This window comes from Empidonax traillii, unplaced genomic scaffold, assembly GCF_003031625.1.
Source record: "Empidonax traillii isolate 1590-97213 ecotype Southwest subspecies unplaced genomic scaffold, ASM303162v1 scaffold869:size279042, whole genome shotgun sequence".
In the NCBI taxonomy this organism is placed as follows: Eukaryota; Metazoa; Chordata; class Aves; order Passeriformes; family Tyrannidae; genus Empidonax; species Empidonax traillii.
In genome coordinates, this window is record NW_020956062.1 from 48,515 (window position 1) to 76,372 (window position 27,858).

The window sequence follows — 27,858 nt, forward strand, 5'->3', positions numbered from 1 at the left end:
TCACAGATCTGAGCAGGGCTGAGATGGGGGGAGACCCTCACAGGCACAGAGGGAAGCAGGAAATGGTCACCCAAGAGCCTCAACACCCTGCTGAGCTTTCTGTCATCTTGCAGGTGAAAAAAGCCCTAGAAATTGCTTCAGTTGAAGCCCCTCCTACCCCAGGTGTCCCAGCAGTGTCCCATCCCGCTCCTCAGGTGCTCAGGGCATGGGAATTACCTTTCTGGCGTTGTCTGCATCAGAGGCACTGTCTTTACAGGTCCTGTTCTCATCCACGGGGAACACGGCTGCCTGCTCTGCTCCATGGTCATCCTCCTCCTCCAACTCATCAGAGTCCTCCTCTTCAGAGTCCACATCTATGCTTTCCCCGTTCACGTGAGGGCTGGCATCACCCAGGTCCTTGTCACTCTGAAAGTTGCGACACGTGGGCCACAAGGACAACGTCAATCCCCGGGATGGAGCGGCTGGATCCAGCCCAGAGCTGCTCCGTGCTGGGAGCTCCAGAGCTGCCAGGGGAAAGCTGGGTCTGTGTCCCTCCAAAGCCCAGCCTGGGAGCCTGCCATGTGTCACCCAAGCCTGCTGGATGTGGGGACTGAGGGGCCACGAGGAGTCATTCCAGGCTCACGTGGCTGTACGAGGCATGAGGGGGAGCAGGGGCTGATTCAAACATTGGGGGCAGCTCCACCGAGGGGCAGAAAGGTTTCTAGGGAATGGAAGTTACATCACATTAGGATTTTCATACTGCTCCATGAAGTCCTAGCACTGTTCTTCTTGAATTCAAAGATCAACATTTCGGGGTTGCAGCAAAAGCAGAATTTGATCAGGAGCGAGTGGGTGTCTAAACCTTTTGTAAGCAACCAAGTGTTGTGTACTGTGCAGCCTCAGGCAGCAACAGGAGACCTTGAGGACACTGAAACAAAAAGGTCACACCACCTGGGGCATGCTTGAAATCTCTCCAGTTGCCCAGGATTCACTGGGCACTCAGCAGAAAAAGTTTGTTTGAGGGCTGGTATCTGAACGGCCACTCTCAAAATGCCACTTCCAAAGCAGGCAGGAAGCTGCTGCCAGAGAGAAGATGTACACATGGAAGGGAAGATGACCTCAACAAGCCACCAACAGCCCTGCAGCTCTGCATGGGGTTGGTGTGCCAAGACAAGGGACGTGTGTGTGTTTGTGACAACAGACATGTCCAGGGGGCCCAGCACTGCCCTTACCTTGGCACCTGCAGAGGAATGAGTTATGCTCTTGAACATCTCAATCATTGTTCTCTGTTTTAACACTTTGGTCTTTTTCTTGGGAACCAGGCTATAGGTTCCCATTCTCCGCTTCTTCTTCCGAGATACTGCAGCAGCTGGAAAAGAGGAGCAAAGGAGACCCAAAGGTTGCTCAGGAATGAAAAGAAGAAGGGATAGAGGGTAGGGGATTGTACTGGAGAGGGATCTGGATTGACAGGACAAGGGGGAATGGCTTCAAACTGCCAGAGGGCAGGGTTAGATGGGATATTGGGAAGGAATTCTTCCCTGAGAGGGTGGTGAGGGCCTGGCACAGGTTGCCCAGAGAAGCTGTGGCTGCCCCTGGATCCCTGGAAGTGTCCAAGACCAGGGTGGAGCAACCTGGGCTGGTGGAAGGTGTCCCTGCCCATGGCAGGGGGTGGAACTGGATGATCTTTAAGGTCCCTTCCAACTGAGACCACTATGGGTTTCTATGAAATTACACTTGAGGGCATGATCTGAGAAAAAGGCTTCCCACTCCAACTGATTTATTTACAAGTCAACCAAAAGATGACACACACATATGTGCAAACACACAAACAGCTTCCTGCCAGTGCTGCAAACCCACCCAAACTCTGAGTATCCTCTCCACACTCCTTCTGGCCCCTCCAGCATCACACACAGTATCAAATCCCTAAATTAGCCTGTGTTTGGCAGTGCTGCTGGTGTCGTAGGAGGCTGAATCGAATCCAACCTGCTCAAATAGATACTGCAAGGCCAATAATACCAACTGACAATGAAAGCAATGGGACAAGAACTGAAGAACACACAGGGAAAAGGTACCTTAAATAAAGAGCAGTTTGCCATTTAACCTCATTTCACACCTACTATGGAAGCTTGTTTGATTCCTTTCACTACTTTGTTTGCGTCTTAATTAGTTAAGTCTCCCTCCTGGCCTTCTGATCAAATCAGACATCACACCTCCCTGCCTGAGGATGTCCTTGGTGAATAGACAGCAGAAGGATGCTTGGTGCAGGCTCTTTTAGGAACAGCCAGATTCGGCACCAGGATCAGTGTTTGCAGTTGCACAGCCTGTTCCTTGAAAGCATTCCTTCATCTCCCACAGTGATGGAATTTCAACAAAAATCCATGAAGAGACCTCTCCAAAACATTCTGTTAACCCAATAATTTCATTTATAAAGCTGTAGTTCTTGATAAGCGGTTGTGGTGATATTCAAAGTCCTTCAGAATTGGTAGAAACTTCTTCAGAACGTCACCCAGGAAACAGTGATCAGAGTGACTTCTCTAATTAAAGCTTTTAGCAGAGGTGCCTGACAGAGCTCAGCTGCCCGTCCAGGAGGGACCTGCACCCCAGGAGGACACAGGGTGGAGCAGGAAGGACTGCATGGGAAGTGCTCCCTTCACTTGGGAGGGGACTTCAACAGGGCACTGTGAGAATGTCCCCTGTCCAACACCCAAGGGGAGCAGCAGGGAGTCTGGGGACACGAGTGTCACCTTTGCAAGGCACTTGCAGACAGTGAGTAGGTGAGACAACTCTGACTGGCAAGGTCAGTAGCAGCAGCAGGAAAGGGAACTCTGAGTAGGAAAAAGGTGCTGTAACAGAGGCTTTGCTCCTTGTTAACCTCCTCATCTCCCCCCACACACACAGGCTGGGGAGGTGGGAGCTGCTGAGGATTCTAGCTCCCTCCTCCTTACCTGTCTGCGACTTCGTGGTGGCCACATAGCTCTGGTTCTGAGGTAGTGACTGGTGAAGGCCCGGGAGAGAGGGCAATGACAACGGCTTCACAAAGTCCAGCATGTTCTCAAACTCCTTCTCCTTGGGTTCTTTTTGATCTCTGCTGTCTCTCCCATCTTTGGGGTCTTTACTTGCGTGCTGCAAAAAAACCCAAATGCCGTTTAATTGAGCCTCTGCTTTAAATAAGCAATTAAAAAAAAAAAATTAGAACACTGATTTAATTCCTCTCTCTCGACCGTCATCTGAAGGATGGAGCACACATTCACAGCAGAAGCACACAGCCCCTCCTCCAGCGCTTCAGGATGCTCTGCCTAAGCACTCCCAGGCTGCTTGGAGTGACTCCCTGACTGGCTGAAGGCTGTGCAGGTGACAGGTGACCTCGCAGAGGTAATGACAAGGAGCAGACACTGCTCACACAGGCCTTTGGTTGGCTCTGAACAGGACAAACCAAAGCAACACCTGCACCTCTTCCCTGGAACGTGCCCTGTCACAGCAGGCACGTGCAGGAACAGCCCTGCAGAGCTGTTTTGGAAGAGCAGGCAGGAGCAGGAAGGGAGCCTCCCTTTAGGACAGCATTTGGCACCATCAAGGCTCCCACCTCCAGCCCAGCACACGACAAAACACGGGCAAGGGAGCCCTTTGTTTGTCATTGCAGGTCCATCTACAGAGACCTGTCCAAGCTTCCTTTAAACCAGGCTCTCCCACTCCAGCTGCTGCCACATCCCAAATCCCAGGCAGGCTACAAGCTCCTGCTGCACACCAAGGGAATTCTGTAGTTGCTCCTGAAGCCCCTTCCAGGCACCGAGGCTGCTCCAGTTTGAGCTTGTGCCCAGTGCAAAGTCTCATCCTGCACCTTTGGTCATGAAAGGATTGCTCCCACAGCTCCACAGAGAATCATTTAGGTTGGAAAAGACCTTTTAGATCACCAAGTACAGCCACTAACCCAGAATTGTGAAGTCCACCACTAAACCATGTCCCCAAGTGCAATTTCTCAGCTTTTGATGTTTCTTCAGTGTTCTTTCCTCTAATTCAGGAAAAAAAAAAATCCCCTTCCTGAAAGACTGTGTAACTCCATTTTATGTACCCTAAAAGCCTCAGACAGAGATGCCCAGACTGTATTTGTGTTTCCCTTTTCCACCTGTATTTATTCTTTAAACAGCCCTGGTTTGGGTTTAATGGTGCTTTTACTCCTGTGTCTTTTGTACCAAGAGTGGCAAAGGCAAGTCAAGGTCAGTGCAAGGCCTCGTGGTCCAGTTCAGTGAAACACTTTCCTATCACAGCCAGACAATCAGGTACCTGCTGAGAAAGAGCAAGAAATGGAGGCACAGAAAACAAAGTGAGTGTTTGTGCCTCCCTCCCACAGCACTGCAGCCAGGGGGTTAACAGTGCATGGGGTAAACTCTTCTGAGACATTTTACACGGGGATTGCCCTCAGATTTATTCCACAGATGATCCAGCTGCATCCATGCAGGAGGCAGGTTTGGAAGAGCTTTGCTCCAGCAAACCAAGAGCACAGGAAAGGCTGGGAGAATTGGGATTGTTCAGCTTGGAGAAGAGAAGCTTCAGAGTGATCTGATTGTGGCCTTCCAGTGCCTGAAGGAGCTACAAGAAGGATGGAGAGAGACCTTTTACAAGGGCCTGGAGTGACAGGACAGGGGAAAATGGCTTCAAACTGACTGGCAGTAGGTTTACATTAGGCATTGGGAAGAAATCCTTCCCTGTGAGGGTGGGCAGGCCCTGGCACAGGTTGCCCAGAGCAGCTGTGGCTGCCCCTGGATCCCTGGAAGTGCCCAAGGCCAGGTTGGACGGGGCTTGGAGCAACGTGGAATAGTGGAAGGTGTCCCTGCCCATGGCAGAGGGTGGAATGAGAGGAGCTTTAAGGTCCCTCCCAACCCACACCATTCTGTGTTTCTGTGATTCTAAGATTTTAATGCTGTTCCACCTGCTGGAAAAAAAACTTCTTATGAGCCTTGAGAAGCACAAGCTGAAACACCAACACAGGGAGAGGAATCCAGGCGAGGGTAGGGACGGAATAAAAAGTAGGAAGCAATAAAAACCCCTCTGTGGAGCCCAGGTTCAGACAGGCACCCTCAGACACTGTTGTCAAGTAATGTGACCTTGTGAGCAAACAAGGAAGAGGCTGATTCTCCTAATTATGGCTCTGCCACGTGCCCAGCGCTGGCAGAGCAGGGCTGGGCCAGGGACAGCAAAGCTGTAATGATGATCAGAAATGACCCACATAAAAAGGCCATCAAAGGGCCAATGATTCCTGCATCAAGCCCATAACTTATGGCTGAATTGCCACAGCTTTTCTAAAAGGGCATCTAGTCTTGGATTAACGATTTCAAAGAAGACAAATCTACCACATCCTTTGATATGTTGTTCCAACGCTTAATTGCTCTCACTGCCAAATAATTAAATGCATTCTGCTTTTTCAACTAAATTAAAAAGCACTGTCTCATCAGAAACTCTCACTCTCAGGAGATACTTATGGACTATGACCAACTTTTTTTTTTTCTTTTTTTTTTTTTTTTACTTTCTCTTCAATAAGTTTAATAGAATGAGCAAATTAAGTGCCCATAGGATCATTTTCTGGACATTGGATCACTCCTGAGACTGCTCCCAGTTCGTTTACCCCTTAAAAAAATGGATGTCAGGAGTGCTGGGCACAGCACGCCAAGAAAAGCCTCAACAATATTATTTATACCTCTTAAAAGTCCTTAGTTTATGGATCTAAAGATTAACAGCCATTCTTGGCTACAGGATTATTGTGAGAATTCCCAAGCCCCCTGGAATATTCAATGCTTTCCATTTCTATCTTAAAAAACGAGCTTGGGAGAGGCACATGTGACACAGAGCTGCCTGCAACAAGTGGACACAAGGCCTGCATTTTGTGTCCTTTGTGGGCAGGTTCTTGCAATTGGTCTCTGATAAAAAGGTGTTGTTATTCCCAAACAGGAGGAATTCACATTCAAACCATGCCAGGCAGTTTGGAAGAATATAATCCAATTTTTAAATTAAAAAAGGAGTGTGCTATTAGCTTGGGGTTTTTCTCTGCCCCTGTAATTACAACACGGAAATCACCTTAAAATCTTCAACACGTGACAACTGCTAAATGTGACTTTTTCGTGGCAATTCTGGTAAAACAGGGTGGGGTTTTTTTTTTAAATCAAATTAGGTCTTGTGAGATCTGGATTATCACTTAGAGGCATGTGCAGCCATGGTAAGGAACAAGAATTCCCACAGGGAGGTGAGCAGATCTCTCAGGGGACCTGATGGCATGGGAGACTGAGCAGGCATGAATCTCTCATAGACAGACAGATAGATAAATGGATAGATGATAGATAGATAATAGACAGATAAATAAATGGATAGATGATAGATAATACAGAGAGAGAGAGAGAGAGAGAGAGAGAGATGATAGATAGATAGATAGATAGATAGATAGATAGATAGATAGATAGATAGATAGATAGATAGATAGATAGATAGATATAAAAATAAAATATTACATCTAAGGACTGCAATAAAAAGCATCAGCCCAGATTTGTAAGCACTTACAGCCAGTTTTCTCACCATCTTTCCTCATTCTCAGCTACATAAAACAGTTACATCTTTGCTGCTCCTATTAAATTTTAGACCTTCAAAAGTGGATTTAGTGGATGGAAGTTCATTCTTCTCCCATTCCTGGTGTCTCTGAATTCTGCTCTTCACTCGAGGCTGTGGCTGCAGCCCCTCCTGCTCTCCTGCACTGAGCTCCTCTGCTCTGCTCTACCCACTCCAAACGTCAATGCTCCCAGAAGAGAGGCTTTGCTCACTCAGAACTCTGCTCTTCCTGGGAATTTCTGCTTCCTTGCAATCCCAGTCAAGCACTGCCGGGCCCTTCCCTGCACAGACAGCTCTGCTTCCTCCTCTGCCTACTACACCTGGCTCCTCTGGGGGAGGTGAGGGAGCAGCTTCCGAGGAAAGCAGCAAAGGGAAAAGCCAGACTGTGCTTTGGGAGGGGGCCAGTGGGTGCCAGGCTGTGTGGGCACAACACCCTCCCACCTAAGCAAAGCAGAAACAAGAAATGACAGTGATCCATTTAAACCCAAAGCTTTCAGCCCCACCTGCCCCCCCCCCCAGCCCCCAGACCCTCAGAGGACATCTTCATCTCTTGCAGCTTCTCACGTGGTATCAGCTCACCCCACGCAAAAGGCTGCAATGTCACTGTTTCATCTTGGGCATTGCAAGGAGAAGTGAAGAAGCTGGACAGCTACTTTGAACATTTCTAACAATGCTTGTGGCAGCAAACAGCAAAAAATGGGAGCTCCACTATGGCCAGCACCACTGGGAGAAATGCAGTCAAGAAAACTGCTTAGATTAGGGCAAGAACACAACATTTTGTGCATTTACAGAAATTAAACCAAAGCACTTTCTACACTTTAATGGGATCGACCACATTACTATTACTGGCACGGAAGTCCCCTACAGCAGCAGGGGGAAGTCACTAAAAATGGCAAAAGATAGAATATCCTCAGGTTTTGGTGGTGGTGTTTGTTTTTTTTTTTCCTGAAAGCAAAAATGCAGAACAAACATTCCTAATTAACCCCTGTGCTGGTTTGCCAGACCACACCCTGCATTCTCCCCGCAGCCCAGCAATTTAGGGGTCTTTCCATGAGCAAATCCAGCGAGCTGGAAGGGGAAAACCCGAGCAGAATCCATCCTAGTGCTGGTGGAAGGACACAGGCACAGGTCCTGCTGGTCCTGCCTGCAGCAGGGCAGCTCTGGAGAGCTCTGCAGAAGGACTGACACCCTCGATGCCTCGAACCACCCCAGGCTTAGAAGGACTTACTTTCTTATTTTTCTCTTCTCTTAAAGACTTCCATCTCTGGCATAATACAAGCTGGAAACCAAAGCCAACTGGCCAGGAGGACTAAACCAAGCAGCACTGCCACGGGGCAGCACAGCAGCTGCCAGGGAGCTGCTCTGTTCCCTCCATCCACGGGGCACAGGGGGGGCAGGATCTGTACCAAGGCCCTGCCTTTGAGGAGCACGAAGCAGCAGCTCCCAGGGGGACCTGCCCCTAACAGCTGGTGAATGGTATTTAAACAAGAAATATCAGTCTGCAATAAAAAATTGATCACAGGCAGATGACAGTGCCCGTAGGAGCTGTAGTGGTGCTGCTCTCCCTCTGCTGTGCTGCTGAAGGATTATGGTTTTTATGGCTGAATTTCAGAATCCCGACCAAACCTCACCTTGGAGCAACAGACAGAAACCTGCAAGGCTTTGGTCTTAATCTAGATCAGACAAAGCTGATCCACCCTTTATCTGCTGATCAACATGTGCCCATTAGAGGAGGGCTTCTGCTTTGACTTGATTAGAGTTACACTGATTCGAGTGCAGTCACTTGTCTGCATAAAATCACGGTGGTTTTAGGCTGCCTGGCAGGCTGAGCTTAAGTGCAGATGTTCCTACAAACTTGCATGTAATGGGTTTCTGAAGTGTAGATATTCCTACAAACCTATATTTAATGGGTTTCTGAACCAGAGCATTCAGGGGTGTGGGCTCTCATCCCTGTGCCCTCGAGGATGGAGCAGCTCCAGGGGGAGGGACTGTCACAAACCAGTCAAAGCGAAACAGGGGAGCTCAGACCAGATGTGACAACAAAGCCCCTGACAGAAATAGATCTGCCAGGGGCCAGGATTGTTATTCTGGGGGCTGTGGTTGGTGCTGGGGCAGCACCTTCAGCCAGTGCAGACACCTCAGCAGCACCAGCGCAACCAGTTAAATGCAAAATTAACTGTACTGCACAGCACACCTTCCCCTCCCCCTGCAGCAACCCCTCCGTGGAGCAGCACAGTGGCACCCTGTGACTTTGTCACTCCTGAAGATTTCCCACCAGGAAAGAGAGTGAAGGGCCTGGAGGGGCCCTACAAGTTGTGGCTGAGGGCACTGGGTTTGCTCAGCTGGAGGAGACTGGGATCAGACCTCACCAGGGTCTGCAGCTCCTCCCGAGGGGCAGCTCCGATCTCTGCTCTGTGTGAGCAGGGACAGCCCCCAGGGAACGGCTGGAGCTGTGTCAGGGCAGGCTCAGGGTGGATCTCAGGGAAAGATTCTTCCCCCAGAGGGTGGTTGGCACTGAACAGGCTCCCCAGGGCAGTGGGCACAGCCCCAAGGCTGCCAGAGCTCCAGGAGGGTTTGGGCGACGCTCTGAGGGACAGGGTGGGATTGTTGGGGTGTCTCTGCAGGGTCCCTGCCATCAGACAAGAGCTCTGTTTCACTGCACCCTGTGCTTTTTATTTACTGCCCCCCAAGGAAACAATATCCCCATCCTCATCCCCATCAGGCCCTGCACTTTTATTTTAAATTCTCTGCATGTTAGAGGGTCTGAGCTTGCTGAGCAAGCCCAGACACCTGCAATCCCCTGTCTGCCACCTGCCTGGCCCCAGGAGATGGAACACAAGGTGTTCTTAGGTTAGAGCTCCCACAGAGCTGGGCACTGACTTGGAATATCCAGCCCTTCAGAGCAGCACCTGTGGGCACACAGAGAGAAGGCATTACCAGCTCTGGGATCAGACACTCCATGGTAACCCTGCTTGAAGGTATAGTTTGATGAATATTGGTAGAAACACCAGCATAAGCAAAGCATCTCCTACATCACGTCCCTCTTCCCTGCCTGGGGTTTGTCTTTCCCAGGTTAAACTGGGCTCACACTGTGAATCAGGCCAAAATACACATTTAACAGATTTTTGCATTATTTTTTCTCACAGTTCAGTTCCCCCATCTCCGTTCCCTGCACAGCATAAAAAATACCACCAGAAACACACACCTCAAACTCCTGCCTCGTGGTCACCATGCAAGGGAAACAGAACTTGGGATTCCCCATTGAGCCACCTGCTCCTCCTGTCCCCAAAAATAACTCTGGGATGCTTCCAGTACCTTTATCATCCTTTATGCCTCACATTTTGATGATGTTTTAAGCTCAGAAACTGGAGTTTCCAAGCAGGAGGGGCCTTCTCCAAGCACAGGACACAAACACACACACACACACACACACACACACACACAGAGTTGCCTTTCAGTCTGGCCCTGGAAACTTGGATTCTTAACAGGATTGTAAATGGATTAGGAATGAAAGAAAGATTCTTCTGAAAGGTACAACACTTGTGTTACTGCTCTACTCAAAAAGGGAGCAGAAATGATGCTGCCAACAAACAACTCCTCTGAGGTCTCTGTTCAAAACCACCCTAACACGCGACAACATCAATTAAAATTGTCACCTGTTTCAGATTCAGCTTCGATCCAAATTCAGGAAGGAACTCCTAAACAGAGAAAAAGCTGGTTAAACTAGTGAGAAAATTCTTTTCTTCCTTTCAGAGACCAATTCACACGTGCAGGAAAAGGCTACCAAGGTCCCCTGGCAGCTACTGGATTACAGAAAACAATTCTTTGGCCCCAGTGGGTTTCTGCAGGAGCCAGGGGGAACAAATGCTTACACTTTGCAGGCAACAAAATACCTTCCTCCCCTTCCTTCTCCCAGGCAGCACAGCTCTGCAAGAACAGTCCTACCAAGAAAACAACAATGCTCTAAGAAATATTAGCAAAGAAAACCACTGTGTCCTGTAACATCAGCTTCTGGGTGATTTCCACAATTTATTTCCTGGGATACAGCACCTGATTTCATGGTGGTTTTGAAGAGGAAAAGGTGTGAGCATGGAAAAGCTCCTGCACTGCTGGGCTGAGGAGCCTCTTCTGAGCAGCTCAACAAAGAAATAATCAGGACAGAAAAACGACAGCTAGCAAGGACTCTGCTCCTCCAAAGAAAACAGCATGTAAATTCCAAAGACAATGGGGAAAAATTAGGTAGCAATTATCAGGAAGGCTGAACACAACAGATGTTTTATTGTCTTGCAGTACCCAGATCAAATCTTGGGTTCATGTTCAACTGCAGAGGCTTGAGCAGAGAACATGGGAACAGCCTCTTCTCACCACCCTTCCTGGGAATGTTGCTTCTCTCCCTATTTTAAGCCCAAGGCAAGCGGCCAGAGGAGCTGAGGACTGGCTGTGTACTTTCCAGAGCAGCCCTACAAGCACAGACTTTGGTTTTTGAAGCCACTTTTATCGTGTGAGCAAATAAGAATCACCAGCACCATCCCTGAGTCGTGTCCTGGCTCTCCAAGTGCTCCCAAACTCCACACACCACTTCCTAGAGACAGACCTTAAAGCCCAAGGGTTGAATATAAATATTCTTTTGATGTATCATAAAATATGAATGAGGGAAACACTCCCTCCTAACCTAGCAGAGACTTGACTTTTAAAAGGGAATTGCCCCTTTCGACTGCTCAGCCCCACGGGATCACTCCCTGTGGAATTCCACGAGGGTCTGAGGGTTTTCCCGGCCTACTTTCAGTGCACAACAGGCTGCTGGAGGAAAGCTGTGAGGGAATTTGGGCTGCAAAGCCTTCTGTGGGTAAGAGACAGCCTGGTGGGAGATGTTCATTGGGCTGCACTGGGGCACCTGGGCCCTCCCTCCACGAAACACGGCGGGCTTGCAGAGCAGGCAACTCAAAAACAATCAGGGCAAGACAGAGGGGAAACGTTTGGGAGACTGGTTGGGAAATCACAGCAGGCAGGCAGGCAGGCAGGCGTGCTCCCTGCCCTGCTGTCAAGCCTGGGTGCCCACAGGTTTGTTATCTTGCTGTGCTCTTTGGACTCCCACCTGCTCCCGCAGCCACGGGCACCTTTCCCCACCTGGGGCTGGGCGAGGTGCCACCCACCCCTCCCTTTGCCTTTTCCCCCTCTCTTCCCCTGCTCCAGATGACAGCAGCTCACAGCTCTGAGCCCTTCACCCCACACCGCTGCTGCAACACGTGGGGGACACGTGAGGATCACTTTTGATTTGCTGGATGGTACCAGTGATCCCTCACACCCACCCCTGAGCGGCTGCAGCAGCTTCCATGCACTCCTGGGAGTCACTCCCATTCCCAAGCAGGGTTGGCAATCCCTTCCCTGGCCTAAAAGGCTGGTCTCCCTCCACCATCAGCACGGCGAGAGGATCCAGTTCTCTGTAGTTAAATATAAAGCAGCACAGGGATGAGGACCAACTGCTCGTGGTGGGGACCTGCCTGCTCCAGGATCTGTTCCCTACCCCTGGCAAAGAACCAAAAAAAGTAACTAAAAGACCCAAACTTGTCTCATTACAAAGAAAGGCCCATTTCTTCTCCCCACTGTCCCATGAACACACCAAATGACATCTCCTTTTGCCTCCTAAAACACAAAAAGGCAGAGCTCTGTTTCATGAAGTGGTGGCAAAGCCAACCTAAGGATTCTGGAGTGAACACTTCCTCACAAGCTGCATTTCTGCAGGCAACAGAGAGGGAAAACATCATCTGGTTTAGCCCATAATGATTCCTACAGCAATGCAATCAAGCTGCCTAACAGATCAGCCTCTTGACAGCCTCCAAGCTTAGGAGAAGCCTCAAGTTTACATGCTATGCTTAATTTCCTTTGGGTCGACCTTAGAAGAAATCTAATTTGTTTCACAGGCAGCTCTGGATGTCAGCAGACAATGAGCAATAGAGCCATGAGAGAGAGGCCATTTAGTGCCTCACATAGATCTGTTGGAGAAGGCAATTGATCAATTATATATTTAGAAACCCGTTGGGGACGGGAGCTGATGGTGGCAATGTGACTATATTCTGGTCTCTCTGTGGGAAGAGAACAATAAAAATAAATATATTTATAATATATATATTTAAAAAAAAAATTTAAAAAATAAATCCATTCAGTGGGCCACCTCTGAATTTACACACTCCCATGCAGGCAGGTATCCCTCACACACCCAGGGAAAGCCAAGAGCACCCCAAGGCAGTGCTGGGCAGATGATACATTACCAGGCTGGGGGTGGGTTTAGGCATTGTCTTCCGTGCTCTGTGGACCTTGACTTCAGCATTAGCAGCAGGGGCTTTTTTAGCATCCATGTCCTTACTGCCCTCCCCGAGCTTGCTTGGCATCGTGGCTTGGAGCTGGGAAAAGGAGCCCACAGTCCTGCCCTTTCCTGCTCCTCCGGGCAGGGTTTTTGCAGCATGGCCGGTGAGGGAAGCAAAGGTGCTGGTAGTCCTTAGGGGCTGCTCCTGAGCCATCTGCTTGGTCAGGATATACCCATTGCTCCCCGTGACAGAAGTCTGTGTGAAGTCATTTGCTTTCAGGTGGTTTTGCTTCCCGGTCTCTCCGTCCCGCTCCGAGATGCCATTCTCTGCTATCCTATTTAATTTAGTCCCAGAGTCCTGCTGGCTCACTTTCGTGTTGTCCTGAGTGTTTTTCGCTGGGTTTGGGTGCCCTCCAGCCTCGCTGTGCTCACAGGAACCGTTGGTTTCACCGTCCACTGCCATTTTTGGTTCCCCCACTTGCTTCTCTGTAGCGCTTTCATCTGCAGCCATGGCATTAAACCCTGGAGGAAGAGGGAGGAGAAGGAGGGAGAGAGGAGAAAAGGGTCACAAGTGGTATCAGAGCTCCAAAGGGAAGCTACAGCTACTTACAGCGGCTGGTGAGGAGCAACCCTCTCCTCCAGAAACTGCTTGACACGTATCACAGAGGTAAGGTTGCAAAAGGCCTCCAAGATCATTCAACCTTACACCAAACATCACCATGTCAACTGAACCATAGTCCTCTCAGCTTGCTCACTCACCCACCTGGATGACCTGCAGGAAACATCACCTGGACGCCCACAGGGTGCCGTTTGGGGTGGGTGGCTCAGGTGGCAGCAGTGCTCCCATCCTCACTGGCCTCAGCTGCAGAGGTGGCCATCTATTCCCAACCCCGGATTTCTCCAGGTAAACATTCTCTCTGCCTTTCCCAGTAACTCCTCCATTTATTGGACTGCATGTCAACACCTCTCCTGGCAAACAAAACACTGCCCAGCCTTGCACCCGGATCTCTGGTAAAGCCCTTCCCAAGGCCAGACTGACACAGGAAAGCTGAGCTGGGAGGGCTGTGTTTGTGGCACAGATGTAGGAGAGCTCAATGGGTGAGTTTTTGTGGCACAGACACAGCTCAGCAGCCAAACCTACATCAGGGCTCTGCTGCTACAGGAGATATCACAGGGAATAACTCCCTGGCAATGCCCACTGGAGTCTGGCTCTTTACCTGGGACAAGGCAGGACAGGATTCATGGTGTCATTTCAGAGGTAACAGGCAGAGTAAACACAGGGGTGAAGCATGTTAAATGCAATTCTAGGCTAAAATAATTATGTGATTCAAATGCAGCGAGATTTTTGCAGCCTGACTAACAGTTAACCTGCAGCTGAAACATCAATACCCACGTGAAACCTTTCCAAACATTTCCCTGCTCCCCCATCAGTGAATTTTTCCCATCAGAGATTTCAGACCCAAGCTGAAAAAGAATCTGAGTATGAATTCCATGTACTTGCAGGCAAGTTTGTGACATGACCAAGCAGCAGCTCTCCAGGAAAGCAGGAGGGGTAACAAATCACTGGCACGATCAGTAAAATGATTCCATCAACCTGCTCTCAGGGATTCCTTGGCTTGCTCTCCTTCCAGAGGACAGACAGTTATGAGGAGCACCACAAGAAGAAGCAGGGAGAGCTGTGTCTGAGTGGGCTGTCAGGGCAGGGGGGATGGAATCACAACCAGCTCCCATCAAAGCAGTTCTCACCTACAGGAGCAGAAGAGCCTGGAGTCACACTGGAGGACAACTCTGCAAGCCAGACCAGCTCCCTGGGTATCAGCCCCTCATTTCCCACTGCTCTTGAAGCCCAAACACTCAAGGAAAACAACATTATGAATCACAGAATCATTAAGGTTGGAAAAGACTTCCAAGATCGTCGAGTCCAACCTTTGACCAACCCCCACCTTGTCACCCAGCCCAGAGCACTGAGTGCCACGTCCTTGGACACTTCCAGGGGTGGGGACTCCACCACCTCCCTGGGCAGCCCCTGCCAATGCCTGACCACTCTTCCAGCAAAGAAATTCCTCCTGATGTCCAACCTGCCCCTCCCCTGGCACAGCTGGAGGCCGTTCCCTCTCCTCCTGTCCCTGTTCCCTGGGAGCAGAGCCCGACCCATCCCGGCTCCCCCCTCCTGTCAGGGATTGCAGAGCCAGAAGGTCCCCCCTGAGCCTCCTTTTCTCCAGGCTGAGCCCCCCCAGCTCCCTCAGCTGCTCCTCATATGACTTACAAATGCCTCCTCTGGCCTGGCAAAAACCTCATGCCAGCAGTAACTGAGGGTTCCCCAAGCAGGAAACACCAAAACACCCAGTTTGGTAAGAGGAAAACAGGAGTTGCCAGCCCAGCCCTCACCTCCACCTGCTGCCTCTCGCACCACCCAGACCCTTCTGAGGGCAGAAAGAGGCACAAGAGGTTGGTTTTGACAAGAAGAACTCTGGGAGAAGATGAAGTGCTACTTTATTCACCATTTTATTTAACCCTTTCAAAAGCTTTGGGCAGAGGGAACCACAGCTATGCCCTTATTCTTTCAATCCTTGTCTCTCTTTCTGCATTTGGTGTCTTTAAAAGACCACGCTGTGGCTATTTAAGTAACTATTGCAGCAAAATCAGTGCCAGGGGTAAAAAAAACTACAAAAAATGAGCTCCCTAACCACAGCTGGAGGCTTCTAGAGCTCAAATTTAGGCACCTGGCTGAATGGAGCCTTCAATATTTGTTGATTTAAATACTGTGCTCTCCCACCAGAGCAGTCAAATAACTTTAGTGGCTGATTGTTAGATAAACTGAATAAGCAGAGGGCAAGAATTGCTCTACCTGCCATGAAGGCAACCAAAACAAGGTAAATTGGAGCACTGCCCCGGGGAAAAGAGTAACTGCACTACTCCAGAAAGCATCACAGAATTTATCAAAAATCCATGGAGCTAAAATTAAAATCCCACATACACACACACACACACACACACACACACACTCTTATTAAGTGTGTAAAATGTGGTCTGATTTGACTGTGGAAGTGGCATCAATCCCCTATAAACAGGCACCAGCCTTCCAAATCCATATGGCTGGAGTTTTGACAGAGCAAAGATATGGAATTTCACAGTCCCTGAAGCTGCACAGAACTGGAGAACTTGAGGGCAGCTGTCATGGGTGTGGGTTGGATTTAACAGGATTTGGCACCCACTCTCCCTGTCATTGACTGCTCATGTTGAGGGCAAAGCCAGATCCTACAGCCCAGCTCCAGCCAGGACACCAGCACTGCCACCACTCAGGTTGGATCTCAGGGAAAGGTTCTTCCCCCAGAGGGTGGTTGGCACTGAACAGGCTCCCCAGGGCAGTGGGCACAGCCCCAAGGCTGCCAGAGCTGCAGGAGGGTTTGGATGATCCTCTGGGGCACAGGGGGTGACTTTTGGGGATGGGCCTGTGCAGGGCTGAGGGTTGGACTGGATGGTCCTTGTGGGTCCCCTTCCAGCTCAGCATATTCTGGGATTCTGTGACCAAGGGGGATGCATCAAGAGGTGCCAGGATTTGGTGCCTGATGGACACACATCCACAGGAGAAAAGCTGTTCTGGGAACAACTGTCATCAACACTCATTGGCTGGAAGAGTCAGCAGAGGTCAAGGACTGAATGGGAAGAGAGACCCTGTCCCCCTCCAGCCACCGCCAAGTCTGAGACACCACAGGCAGAACCCTCCCTTTGTCTGGGGAAAGAACACCTCCATTCTCTCATTGCCCCTTCTGGCAGCACTAAAACAAATCCATGACGAGGTTGGAATAGCACTGTTTCCCAAAAATCAGGCTCCTGCAAGAAGCCTCCTCATCCCAGGGCCCGACCTGAGCACTGAATTAAAGAGCTCCTCGTGGAGAACCAGGTCGTGTCAGGACCTGCATCGCTTGTTAAGATGGGATAACTCTGGTTTTCCCAACTAAAATGCCTGGTCTGGTAACAGGAAAACAGGAGTTGCCATCCCAGGCTAAGCTGCTGCTCTGCTGCCTCTAACTGGGAGCTCCATGAGCTCCATCCTTGTGTGACAAGACACGTCTGTGAGCCCGAGAACATTCAGCAAGTGCACAGGTACAAACACTGCTGAATAGGCACAATTCCACATGTATTTACACCTTTGCTGAACTCTGACCCACAGACAGTGATGGGAACAGAAGCCAGAGCCAGCAGGAACCTCACGAGGAGAATACTGAACACAACAGCCCTAAGAAGCTCTTCAGCAGCACCAGACACCTAAAGAAGCGCTTGTTCCCGACATGACCTTTTCATCTCCCCTTTTTCATTCCTCAGGAAAAAGTTTCACTGAAAACCTGCTAAAATCTTCATTTCAAACACACCTCGTGGCAGTGAGTTCTCTTGAAAATGCTGCTCAAGCAGCTTTTCTGCTCCTGCGCAAGTGAGTTATAAAACTGAAGTTGGTATTTCTATAAAACTCTACAGCTTGGCAGTGTTCATCCCCTCTAAATAGGCCAAAACAAGGTTTTCTCCACATTTAGTTTTCTCTCCAACTCGTTCACTGCTCTTTAATCTACAACCAACCTTCCCTTAATCAAAAAGAAATGAAAGCAGAAGGTTCTAGCCCATGTCCATGAAGTGTAAGCTCCTTTACTAGAACCACCCCAGATTTTTCAGAGCTCTTTATGCATCCCCTGTGCCATTTGCAGCAGGAAAAGCTCCTCACATGGACCTCAACCCTGCCTGGATCCCCATCCAAGCATTTGGGATTAGTTAAAATCCAGGAACACACAGAAAGGGTAACATGCCCAGAGATTTATTTTCTGTTCTGGTGCCCATTCTCTGGTGCCTGAAGTTGCCACCAAGTCGACACAAACCCCACTAAAAACGTGTCCTTTAGTAACACATCTTAGCAACACAAGGAATTTCAGATTCAGGAAGTCGGGCAGAGCCCTTATCCCTGGAAATCCACGTGGCAAGGAATAATCAGCAACACATTTTAATCCCTTCTCTGAATTAACAACTCCCTGAGAGCACTGTAGAGCTCCCAGCCCTCCCCAGGCTCAAGCAGAAGGGTCAGGCTTAAGTTTTCTTCTCAATGTCACAGTCATTCAAAATTGAATTAAAATTCCCATGAAGAGAACAGAATCTGATTAAAACAGGGGAGAAGCCAAGACAGGGTGAGGCCACCCCATCTAATTTTAGGCAGCTAAAAGGTATCTCAACTCCAGGGTGTCCCTAAAGCCACCGCTGCAACCAAAGGAGAGAAGCCAACAGCTCAAAATCCAAAGGCTGACTTTGGACATCTTTGGATAAACTAATCCCTGCCTGGGCCACATCTAACCTGCCTGCTACCATGTCTAAGCAGAAATGAGCTGGACTAGTTTAGAATTAGCATGATAACCTCAAAAAAAACCCTAAATTAGACAAGATTAATCCCAGCTCTGCTCTCCCAGCCCAGGCGCTGGTTCCTCTCCGCTGTCTTTGCCTGGATTTCCAGCCCTTCCAGCAGAGCCAGACCTGGCTCCAGTCCTGCCCTGGAGCTTGGTCCAGCCTGTCAAAGCTTGTCCTTGGGCAGAGCCTGCCTAACAGATGTGTTACTGTCCCCACAGCCGTCCCAGCCACAGCCAGAGGGGACCGAACGGCCTCTGCGGGGACCCAAAGGGACAAACACCCACCAGAACTCTCCACCTGCAGGAGGCCAGACATCAACTCAAAGCTCTGTATGACTCTGACAATGCTCTGGAAAAAAAAAAATAAAGGCTTAAAAAGAGTTTTAAAATTCAGATTTCACTGCTCAGTGAGACAAAACAAGGAAAACACACACAAGCTTTAGGAGCCCTCACACTCCAGGTCAAACTGCAACCCCCACTTGGTCTGAGGGGGAAAAAAGGATGAAAAAAGAAAAAGAAAGAAAGGAAAAAAATCATCTTACAAGCGAATGATCTGGAAGTTTTACTAAACATCCTGCTGCTGAGACTGGTAGAGGCAAGACATCCCCTGGATTTTCCATGCATTTCCAGAGCCCCCAGCACAGGGCCCAAGGCAGGGCCATGAGGCTTCAGCTGCTGCAAGAGAAACATCTAAGCAAAGACAGAGCTTAAATGAACTTGGCTTAAAGGAACTAAGCAAAGACAGAGCTTAAAGGGAAAGCTGAGGATTTGGAAGTGCAGTGCAAGAACTGCATACAGTTATATTTATATACACACATTTCACAGATGTTTTACCTTAAGCACTTAATCACAGATCATCTTTAAAACACCACAGATACCACAGTCTTTTATTCAATACCCAACTGTCCTGCTGGATAAACTTCTAAAAGTGAGAAATGCACCTGTTTGTAATCCCTGTGTTACAGCAGCTCCCTCCCCTCCTCCTCCTCAAAGTCATAAAAAAGAAAACTGCGAAGCAGAGAGAAGCCCAGCTGACACCAGAGGGGTGAGGAGGTGGGGGCTGGAACCACCCAGGCAAGGGAGAAGTGGTGGCTGGAGATCCTGTATCCACTGGAAAGGAAAGCCCTGAGCAACCTGACCCAGTGAGGTCCCTGTGAGGGTGGGGAGCCCCTGGCACAGGTTATCCAGAGAAGCTGTGGCTGCCCCTTCCCTGGGAGTGTCCAAGGCCAGGTTGGATTTGGGTTGGAGCAACCTGGGCTAGTGGAAGGTGTCCCTGCCCATGGCAGGGGGTGGGACTGGATGAGCTGTAATACCCCTTTCAACCCTAACCAGTCTGGGATTCTGTGACTGAAGCCAAAAAAGTGAAGCATTCTGAAGTCAAGAAATGCAGAGAAATATATTTTCAAGCAAAGTTCCTCCCTGGGATGAGGTACTGGTGGCCTCTTCTTCCCCCAACCCCTTTTAAATCCCTGAAGATGGGTGCTGTCCATCCAAGAGCCTGCCCTGTATTTCCAAACCACAGATGTCACTCCTCCCAGGGCCCTGGAGCGCTGTCACCCTGCAGTGAGGTCACACCAAGAGTAAAAACAGGAAAAGTAAAGTTAAAAAAAAAAAAAAAAGAAAAAGGAAGAATCAGCTGCTTCTGTGAGTGCTCAATATTGGGATTACACAGACTGGGTTAATGGGATTTGGCACCTGGCTGGTGGTGATTCATAGAATCACAGAATAGCTGGGGTTGGAAGGGACCTCAGGGTCATCCAGAGCAGGTGGCACAGGAACACATCCAGGTGGGTGTGGGATGTCTCCAGAGAGGGAGACTCCACACCCTCCCTGGGCAGCTGTCCCAGGCTCTGCCACCTCCATGGAAAGGTTTTTCCTCATGTTGAGGTGGAACTCCTTGTGTTTTAGTTTATGGCCATTGCTCCTTATCCTGTCACTGGGCACCACTGGAAAGAGTCTGGCACCATCCTCTTAGCACCTCTTGGAGATATTTGATAGACTCACAGACTGGTTTGGGTGGGAAGGAACTTTAAAGACCATCTCATTCCACCCCCTGCCATGGGCAGGGACACCTCCTGCTGTCCCAGGTTGCTCCAAGCCCCATCCAACCTGGCCTTGAACAATTCCAGGGATGGGGCAGCTGCAGCTTCTCTGGGTAACCTGTGCCAGGGCCTATTTATTATTTTCCAGTGCATGTTTACATGAGATTCCTTCATTTTTCTCTTCTCCACACTAACCAGGCCCAGCTCCCTCAGTTTATCCTCCTCAGAGAGATGCTCCAGACCCCTCATCATCTTTGTGGCCTCTGCTGGACCCTCTCCTTATCTTGAACTGTGGAGACCAGAACTGGACACAGCATTCCAGATGTGGCTTCACTAGGGCCAAGTAGAGGGGTGGGATCACCTGCCTCAACCTGCTGGCCCCACTCATCCCAATATCCCCAGGATTGCCCCTCCCAGTCCCAAGGACACACTTGTAATGTTAACAGTTTAACAGTCAAACTGGCTCAACAATTTAATGGCTTGGAATAGGTTAACAGGCTCCATGAAACCCATCCATCCCTCTGCCACGGGATCAGGGCTGTGGTGTCACAGCTGTGACCGAGGGACACTCCTGCTCCGAGACTGTCGGGCTCATCCTTCCTGGAGCCAGGGTCCCAAAGCCAGGGAGTGCCTGGGAGCACAGCTGGATGAACATCTGAAATACCTGAAGCATCACTTTGCTCTGCCTGGTCTCCTGCTGTCAGTCTCAGCAGGGGATCCCAGTGGAGGGGAGGAGTTCAGTCCTTCCCTCCTTTAAAGCTGCCATCCCAGCACTGGGAATGCTGAGGCTGCAGCTGCTTAGTGGAAGCAGCACTTCCAGCACTCACAGGCAGCTTCCTACCTGCAATAAGAGGGAGAAAAAGGTCCCTCCAGGAATTTAAACCCCTGACACTCTCTCAAAGCAATTCTGGAGTTTATCTGAGAGCAGTGACTGTGCAGGTCTCACCCAGCACTCTTCTGGAGCAGCTGCCTCAAGTGAAGGCTCAGAAAAGCTGGGGCTAATTGAGAACTTCATTCCTAACTCCCATTCCTGCTTTTGTGCCACTGCTTTAGTGGAACTTTCCATCCCTGGGCTTGGGGAAACAGGAAAGGAGGGATTTGTCTTGAAAGGTCAAGGGAGACAGAGCAGAGTTCAGAGTGATGCACATGAGGAGAACTGAAATCACTTGCAATTCTTGCAAAGAAACCACTTTTTAATAGTTTCTCTCTGAGTCAGGCTGAAGACAATATGGCCTAATTAAAGCTTTTTTCCACTCATCTTCCACCTCCCTGCCCCCTTCCTTGCCCTGTCAAAGCGAAAGATGGACCTAAACTCACACCCACATGTGTGAGTTTCCCATGAACAGCAAAACAGCCTCATGCACAGCTCTTTTTATCTGTGTTGAGCAATTTTACACACAAAGGGACTCTGAGCCCAGTGAGCGACTTCCACTGGGCTTTGCACGGGCTGGGACTCACCCCCAGAACTGGAAATGAAAGTGCTGGAACACACAAAGAGTTGTTCCTACAGACAGATTTACATTTAGAGTTCAATTCTTTCTCTTTATCAGGACAAAGGCCCAGCTGGGAAGCACAGAGCATCTCTGCAACACCTCCTGCTCGAGGAACAGGGAACAGAACACCACCACTGCCCCCACCCCAAACTGCTCCCTGAGAGCACCCACCCAGCCCCATCCCAAGCACCAACAACTCCTCCCCAGCTCCTGAGCTGTCCCAAATGACAGGCTGAGGACCACCAAGAAAGGGGAGCACTTCCTCAAACCAGCAGATTAATCAAAGCCAGGTCGGACGGGCCTTGGGGTAACCTGGGACAGTGGAAGGTGTCCCTGCCCATGGCAGGGGGTGGAACTGGATGGTCTTTAAGATCCCTTCCAACCCAAGCTGATCAGAGGGGTGGAGCACCTCTCCTGTGAGGAAAGGCTGAGGGAATTTGGTTTGCTCAGACTGGAGAAAAGAAGGTTTGGGGTGACCTAATTGTGGTCTTCCAGTGCCTGAAGGGAACCCAAAAGAAAGATGGAGAGGGACTTTGGACAAGGGCCAAAGGGAGTCACAGGAGAAAGAGGGAATGGCTTCAAACTGGCAAAGGGCAGGGTTAGGTGGGGTATTGGGAAGAAATCCTTCCCTGTGAGGGTGGGGAGGCCCTGGCACAGGTTGCCCAGAGAAGCTGTGGCTGCCCCAGCCCTGATGGTTTCAAGCTACCTGAAGGTAGAGTTGTAACTGGTAAAAGGCCATTCAGGGAGGCAGCAGTGGAGCTGTGAGATGTGCTATCACAATTCCAGTGGGGAGCTGGCCCTGCCCTCAGCATCAGCAGCCTTCTGAGTCCAGAGAGAGTGAAAAGAGAAAAGCACAGCGATTCACACTAAGCCTTTAACCCAAGCAGCACCTTTAGTCAGCCTTTGGATCTGCAAGTTCAAGCCTCTGGAAGTTTTAGATCCCAGGTTCAATACTGACAAGTTACCTGCCATGGGGATTTTCCCAAAGGGAACACAATCCACAGCAGGTTCAGCTGTGGCCTGCAGGTCTTGGCTCCCATCAAACACACTATCAGTTTGCTGCAGCCTAAACCAGCCTATGGCGTAGATGAAAGTATTAAACAGCACTGGCCACATCCTCCTTGCTACAGGAAAATGACTTTTATATTTGTTAAAACAAACTTAAAAAGAGGAAACTGAGACTTCAGGGTGCTTTTCCAGTCCTCACATCCCAGTTCCATCCATTGCTGTCTATCCCTGAGCCGGGAAACTGGGCTCAAAGAAACAGCTTCATGGCATCTCGCAAGTCTGTTGGAATGATTTCATGTTCACGCCACAGTCAGAAATGTAAACTCTTTGCCAACACTAAACACTGTTATTAAGAGGCTTTGGGGACATTAATTAATGTTGTGTTGCTGATGATCCTCCGACGGTCCCAGCTGGGGAAGGAAGGGCAGTGAGGGACAATGGGCACAGCACAGCGACCACACACACCATTGTCTGTGTGTTCGGGAAGGGAAGGACACAGCTGAACATTCCAGAAGAATGGACACTATGCAGATCACATTTTAGGACTCTTCTTCTTGCAGAACCAGACAGTGAGCTGGAGTGGTTGGAATCTGAGCACCTTGTAAAGCCTGGAGAGTGTTCCTGCACAGGTTCCTGAGGGTTCTCAGCTCCCTCCTGACACGCAGTATTTGCTCTAAGCCACAGCCAGTCAAGACATCCAAGGCACGGAAATGTCTCTTCCCACCTTCCCTCTGGATTTTTTACCTCCACATTGGCACTTACCTCAAGATCAACCAAGAGCTGAACAAACAACATTTAAAGTCCCGAGCCAAGCAAGGCAAGGGATCAAATTGAGAGGCTCCCCCAGAGCAACACGACCTCCAACCGACACCTCAGATTTCACCCCTGCTCTGCCCAGACCAGAGGTCCCTACACCACCAGCTCTGGCAGCAGGACTCACGTGCTCCCAGTTAATATCCAAGCACCTGACACAGCATTCAGTATTTTGTCTGTTCTCAGCTTTACTCTCTAACTAGAGCAGCTTGACAAAACACTATGCCGGACAGAGGAGAAAGAAAAAGCAACTCTGTACTCACACACAACTGAATTAAATCCAAAATTTTGTTTCTAGATAAGAGTAGGGATTTTGATGGGGCCAGTTCAGTGCTTTCCTAATGCTCTGTTATGGAAAGGAGAACAAAAACACACCAAATCCCTGCAGAGCTAGGAGAAGTAACTAGTCAAGGAATAATAAAGACAGGAGGGAGTTAGGGGAAAGATAAAGAGTGGTGGGCTTTTTTTCCCTAATCCCACTGACACATTCATTAAGCCCTTAGATTTGTGTGCATGCAACTCACAGATTTGGTAACTTTTATGTTACTTTTACGTAACTTTCCCGCAGGAAACACTTTGTCAAGTGAACACAGAGCTGCATCCTGCACAGTAAAAGCAGCAGAGCCCACACAGGAACCTGGAAGTGTCTCCCAACACCTCGAGGTGTGGGCTGTCCAACCCTACCAGCCATCCTGCAGAACATCAGGGCCTGCTCTGCAGCAAGAGAGAAACCCCCAGGGAAGCAGAAGGTTAACTTTCCTAGAGGGAGGAAAGAGGCCATGGTGGGGAGGGATGGGAGTTCAGCTAAAACCAGCCAGGCAGAGGAAGTTCAGAGTAACTCCTTCGCGCCTCACGGCCACGCCGAAGCAGAAGTGAAAATCAGATCCCATTCTGGAGGGGGATGGACTGCAAAGCAAATCTGCCTCTTCTGGGGAAGAGCCCTGCCGAGAACAACCATGGGAAGAAGGGAGCCACTGCTTGTGGGAGCACACCTGAGGCGCTGGGGGGACAGAGCACACCTCCAAGCCCCTGGTTTTGTTCCCATCACGTGCAGACCTCACGAGCAAGGTCTGGCCCTCACCCGAGGCAGGTGCTCACCTTCCTCTTTGTTGTTGGTGATGTCTTTCAACAGCTCAGTCTTCATGCAGGCGTCTTTCCTTGGCTCTCCCTTACTCAGCAACGCTCGCTAAGGAGGGGGAGACAAAACAGAAACATCAGAGTTTAAGCTCCATGGCCATCCACACAGTTGCATTGAAAAGAAGAGACAATCATGGACACATCCTGTTTACATCACCGGGCAAACCTCCCTCTGCAAAATAAGGCTGCCAGGAAGCTGCCACCAAGGCACAGGTCACAGATAAAACACGGCAGGGCTGACAACCCGAGGAGCAGAGAGACTCTGAGCTGCACCCAGGGCTCAGACCTCCCAGCTCTCGGGTTTGGATGAGCCAGACAGATTCTCTGAGAGCAACGTGCCCGGGAATCCAGCTGAGTCAGTCTGCATGAAAGGCATCTCCAGGAGGTGACTTTTACTCCCCCAAAACTTCTTAGGCTTTGGGTGGGGGGAGGCAGATCTATCAGCCTTCTCTTTAAACCTCATTTATCAACATTTCCAGCCTGTGAGCTTTTGGTTTTGTTTTTTGGGGCTTTTTTTTTGTAGTTCATTCAAATGTACATACAAAATGCAAACCATCAGTCAGCTCCAGCTAACTCCTCATTCACAACACCCATGTTTATTAAAGTTAATCATCTCTATTTTTAATTCTATAGAAAGTGATTTTTCTTTTTTTTCCTCTCCCCCTATTTTTTTTTTTAATTTTCATGTAAAAAAGGGAACACCTGCTCATCTCCTCTGCCTTTCACACGCCCGGAGTCACGTTGTTAGATCAGGTTTGCAGCCTCAATACCTTCGTCTTTATGTTGAAGTGGAGAGATTCAAAAAAGAGCTACCAGAACAAAACAGTAAGAAAAAAAAAAGGTATTTGCAAAAAAAAAAAGAAAAGAAAAAATAAATAAAATAAAATAGAAGAGGTCTTTGCCACAGCCCTGTGTTTAAGGAGACAAGCTGGTCTGGAGGCAAAGATGGTGCCTGCCCTGCAGAGCTGCCGCGTGACGGAGGTCGGGTGAAGGGTTCAGCACACGCTGCCGGCGCCGCGGCACAAGAATAAACCCAGGTCAAGCCAACTGTTGTAGGGCCAGCACAGAGAGCAGATGGTGCCTCAGCCATGCAAATCACAAGGTTTAAAGCACACTGAGCGATAAAGGAAGAAAAACAACCTGCCCATCTCCCACAAAGCGAGCGAGAGAGATAAGGTGCACGCGATGCACCAGCTCCCAAACCCGGTGTTCCAGCTCCCAAACCCAGTGTACCAGCTCCCAAACCATTCCCAGCAGCAGCTTGCCCATCGCCATGTGGGATTCTGTCCAGAGAGGACAGGGGAGATGGGCTTTGGTGCTGCTTTGCTGTCACCAGCCACCCTGACGGGTTTGTTTCCATGTGAACTCGGCAGCAATGTCAGCAGCCCCTCAGCCCCATAAGGGGCTCATCCAGCCCCTGATCCCTGCAGGATGCTCCCAAATGCCTCCATCTGCAAAGCAACACACTCTGAGGGAAAGGAGGGAGCACCAGGCTGGGCACAAATTCCTGGGAAAGCCTCCACCACCTGCAGGCCCGGAGCTGAGGGCACTTCCAGGATTGTTCCTGTAGCAAGGAGGTCGGAGGTTGTGGGGGGCTGCCTGTCCCCAGCCTGCCCTGAGCACAAGCAAACAGCAAACCCGGCCACATCTCAGTGCTCTCAGCACCAGAGAACATGTGCTCCCAGCACAGCACCTTCAGACTTTTCAGCCACAGCCCAAAAAACAAGCTGTGAGCATCTGGAACCTCAGCTCAGCCCACCGACAGTCTGCAGCAGAACCTACCTCCAGCAGACACTGGTCAACAGCTCCCACCGAGAAACGATCATGAAACACAGCCCCCAAGGTCTGAACATGGAGCAGCCTCTTTATTTATTTATTTGCTAAGCCAATAATATATATCCTTGCTGCAAACCCGAGCTTGTAAACCCTACCTCTCCTCTAGCCAGGCCTCTTGTAAACTGGGAATAACTTCATTTTGCTCATGGATTGCCCTGCAGCAAGACCAGTGCAAAGAGAGCTCAGAGTGCCCCAGGGCACCCCCCGGCTCCCACCACGGGCAGGGGCACCCAGGCCCTTGCCACAGGCACCAGAAGCAAATAAAGAGCCTCAGTCTGTCTAACAGGAAGCAGTTTGTTTTCCCAACCTTTGTTGCAATAAGGAAAGGTCTTGATATTCCTGCTACTGCACTGACTCATACGAGAAGCCCCAGGATTTCCAGTGGGTCACTCTTAGCCATCTGATTCTAAGTTTTCCTTTATTTTCTAAGCACTACCCCCAGTCCACAAATCACCCACACTCTCGCTTCCACAGAGGTGTTGCTGCTGCTGCTGCTGCTCACCCACGACGCCTGAAGAAAAGCCACTGCAGGAAACCCTGGAGTCAATCCCACCTCCACCACTCTCCCTCCTCGCTGCAGTCACCAGGAATTCAGGGCTGCCCAGGTCCTGCCCAGCTCTCGAAGCAGAACTTCCATCCCCAAGAGAGAAACCACCATATTTTTTTTTTTTTGCAGTGAGAGTACAAAAGCTGGGTGCCAAGGCAAGGCTGGCTGAGGTGGCACCTCACACGGGCTCTCCTGGTCCCTGTCTCACAGGCACATCCCTTGCTATCAACGGCAGCGTTACAACGTCCCAACAAAAGCTCAGCGTCGAGGTAGAAAACAAAGTAGTAATTAAAAATAAATAAATAAATAAATAAAGAGTCAACTGTGAATTTTGAAGCATTTTGATCAAAGGGAAGCCACAGGAAACCCCTGCAAAGCCCTCGAAGCCTCTTCCCCCCAGGCCAGAGCTCTCCCCTCCATCAGCACCCAGCCCCGAGGGACACCCCATGGGACACCCACCCATTCATTCCCACCAGCCCCACGGCTCCACCCAGCCAACTTAGCACCAACTTCACCGCAAAGTGTCAATACCTCCATTTTTTGGGGGCTGGGTGAATGGGTGGGGGGGTGGGTGTGTGTTGGGTTTTTTTTTTGCCCTCCCCTCCCTTAAATCCAGAGCAAACTTCCCTTTCTGCTCACCCTCCCCATGCCCCATCCGTCCGCTCCCGATTGGCAGGGAAATCCTATACCCACCCTCCCCGCCGAGAAATGTCTGCTCTTGCAG

General features: G+C 49.9%; 1 protein-coding gene across 13 annotated transcripts in view; it reads right to left on the reverse strand.

Moving 5' to 3' along the window:
• The window catches only part of EHMT1 (euchromatic histone lysine methyltransferase 1), a 122,068-nt gene that overhangs the window by 41,506 nt on the left and 52,704 nt on the right, over window positions 1–27,858 (reverse strand). For 10 of the 13 annotated variants that reach the window (XM_027902390.1, XM_027902393.1, XM_027902397.1 and 7 more), the window contains 6 exons: window positions 24,713–24,800; window positions 12,840–13,396; window positions 10,227–10,268; window positions 2,925–3,102; window positions 1,212–1,348; window positions 217–405 (listed from right to left, as the gene is read on the reverse strand). In XM_027902390.1, coding sequence (XP_027758191.1) covers window positions 217–405; window positions 1,212–1,348; window positions 2,925–3,102; window positions 10,227–10,268; window positions 12,840–13,396; window positions 24,713–24,758 — 1,149 coding nt within the window. In that variant the 5' untranslated portion in view covers window positions 24,759–24,800. Of the gene's footprint in view, window positions 1–216; window positions 406–1,211; window positions 1,349–2,924; window positions 3,103–10,226; window positions 10,269–12,839; window positions 13,397–24,712; window positions 24,801–27,773; window positions 27,794–27,858 lie in introns of those variants that run through there. The other 3 variants (XM_027902392.1, XM_027902402.1, XM_027902394.1) reach the window with 2 other exon arrangements.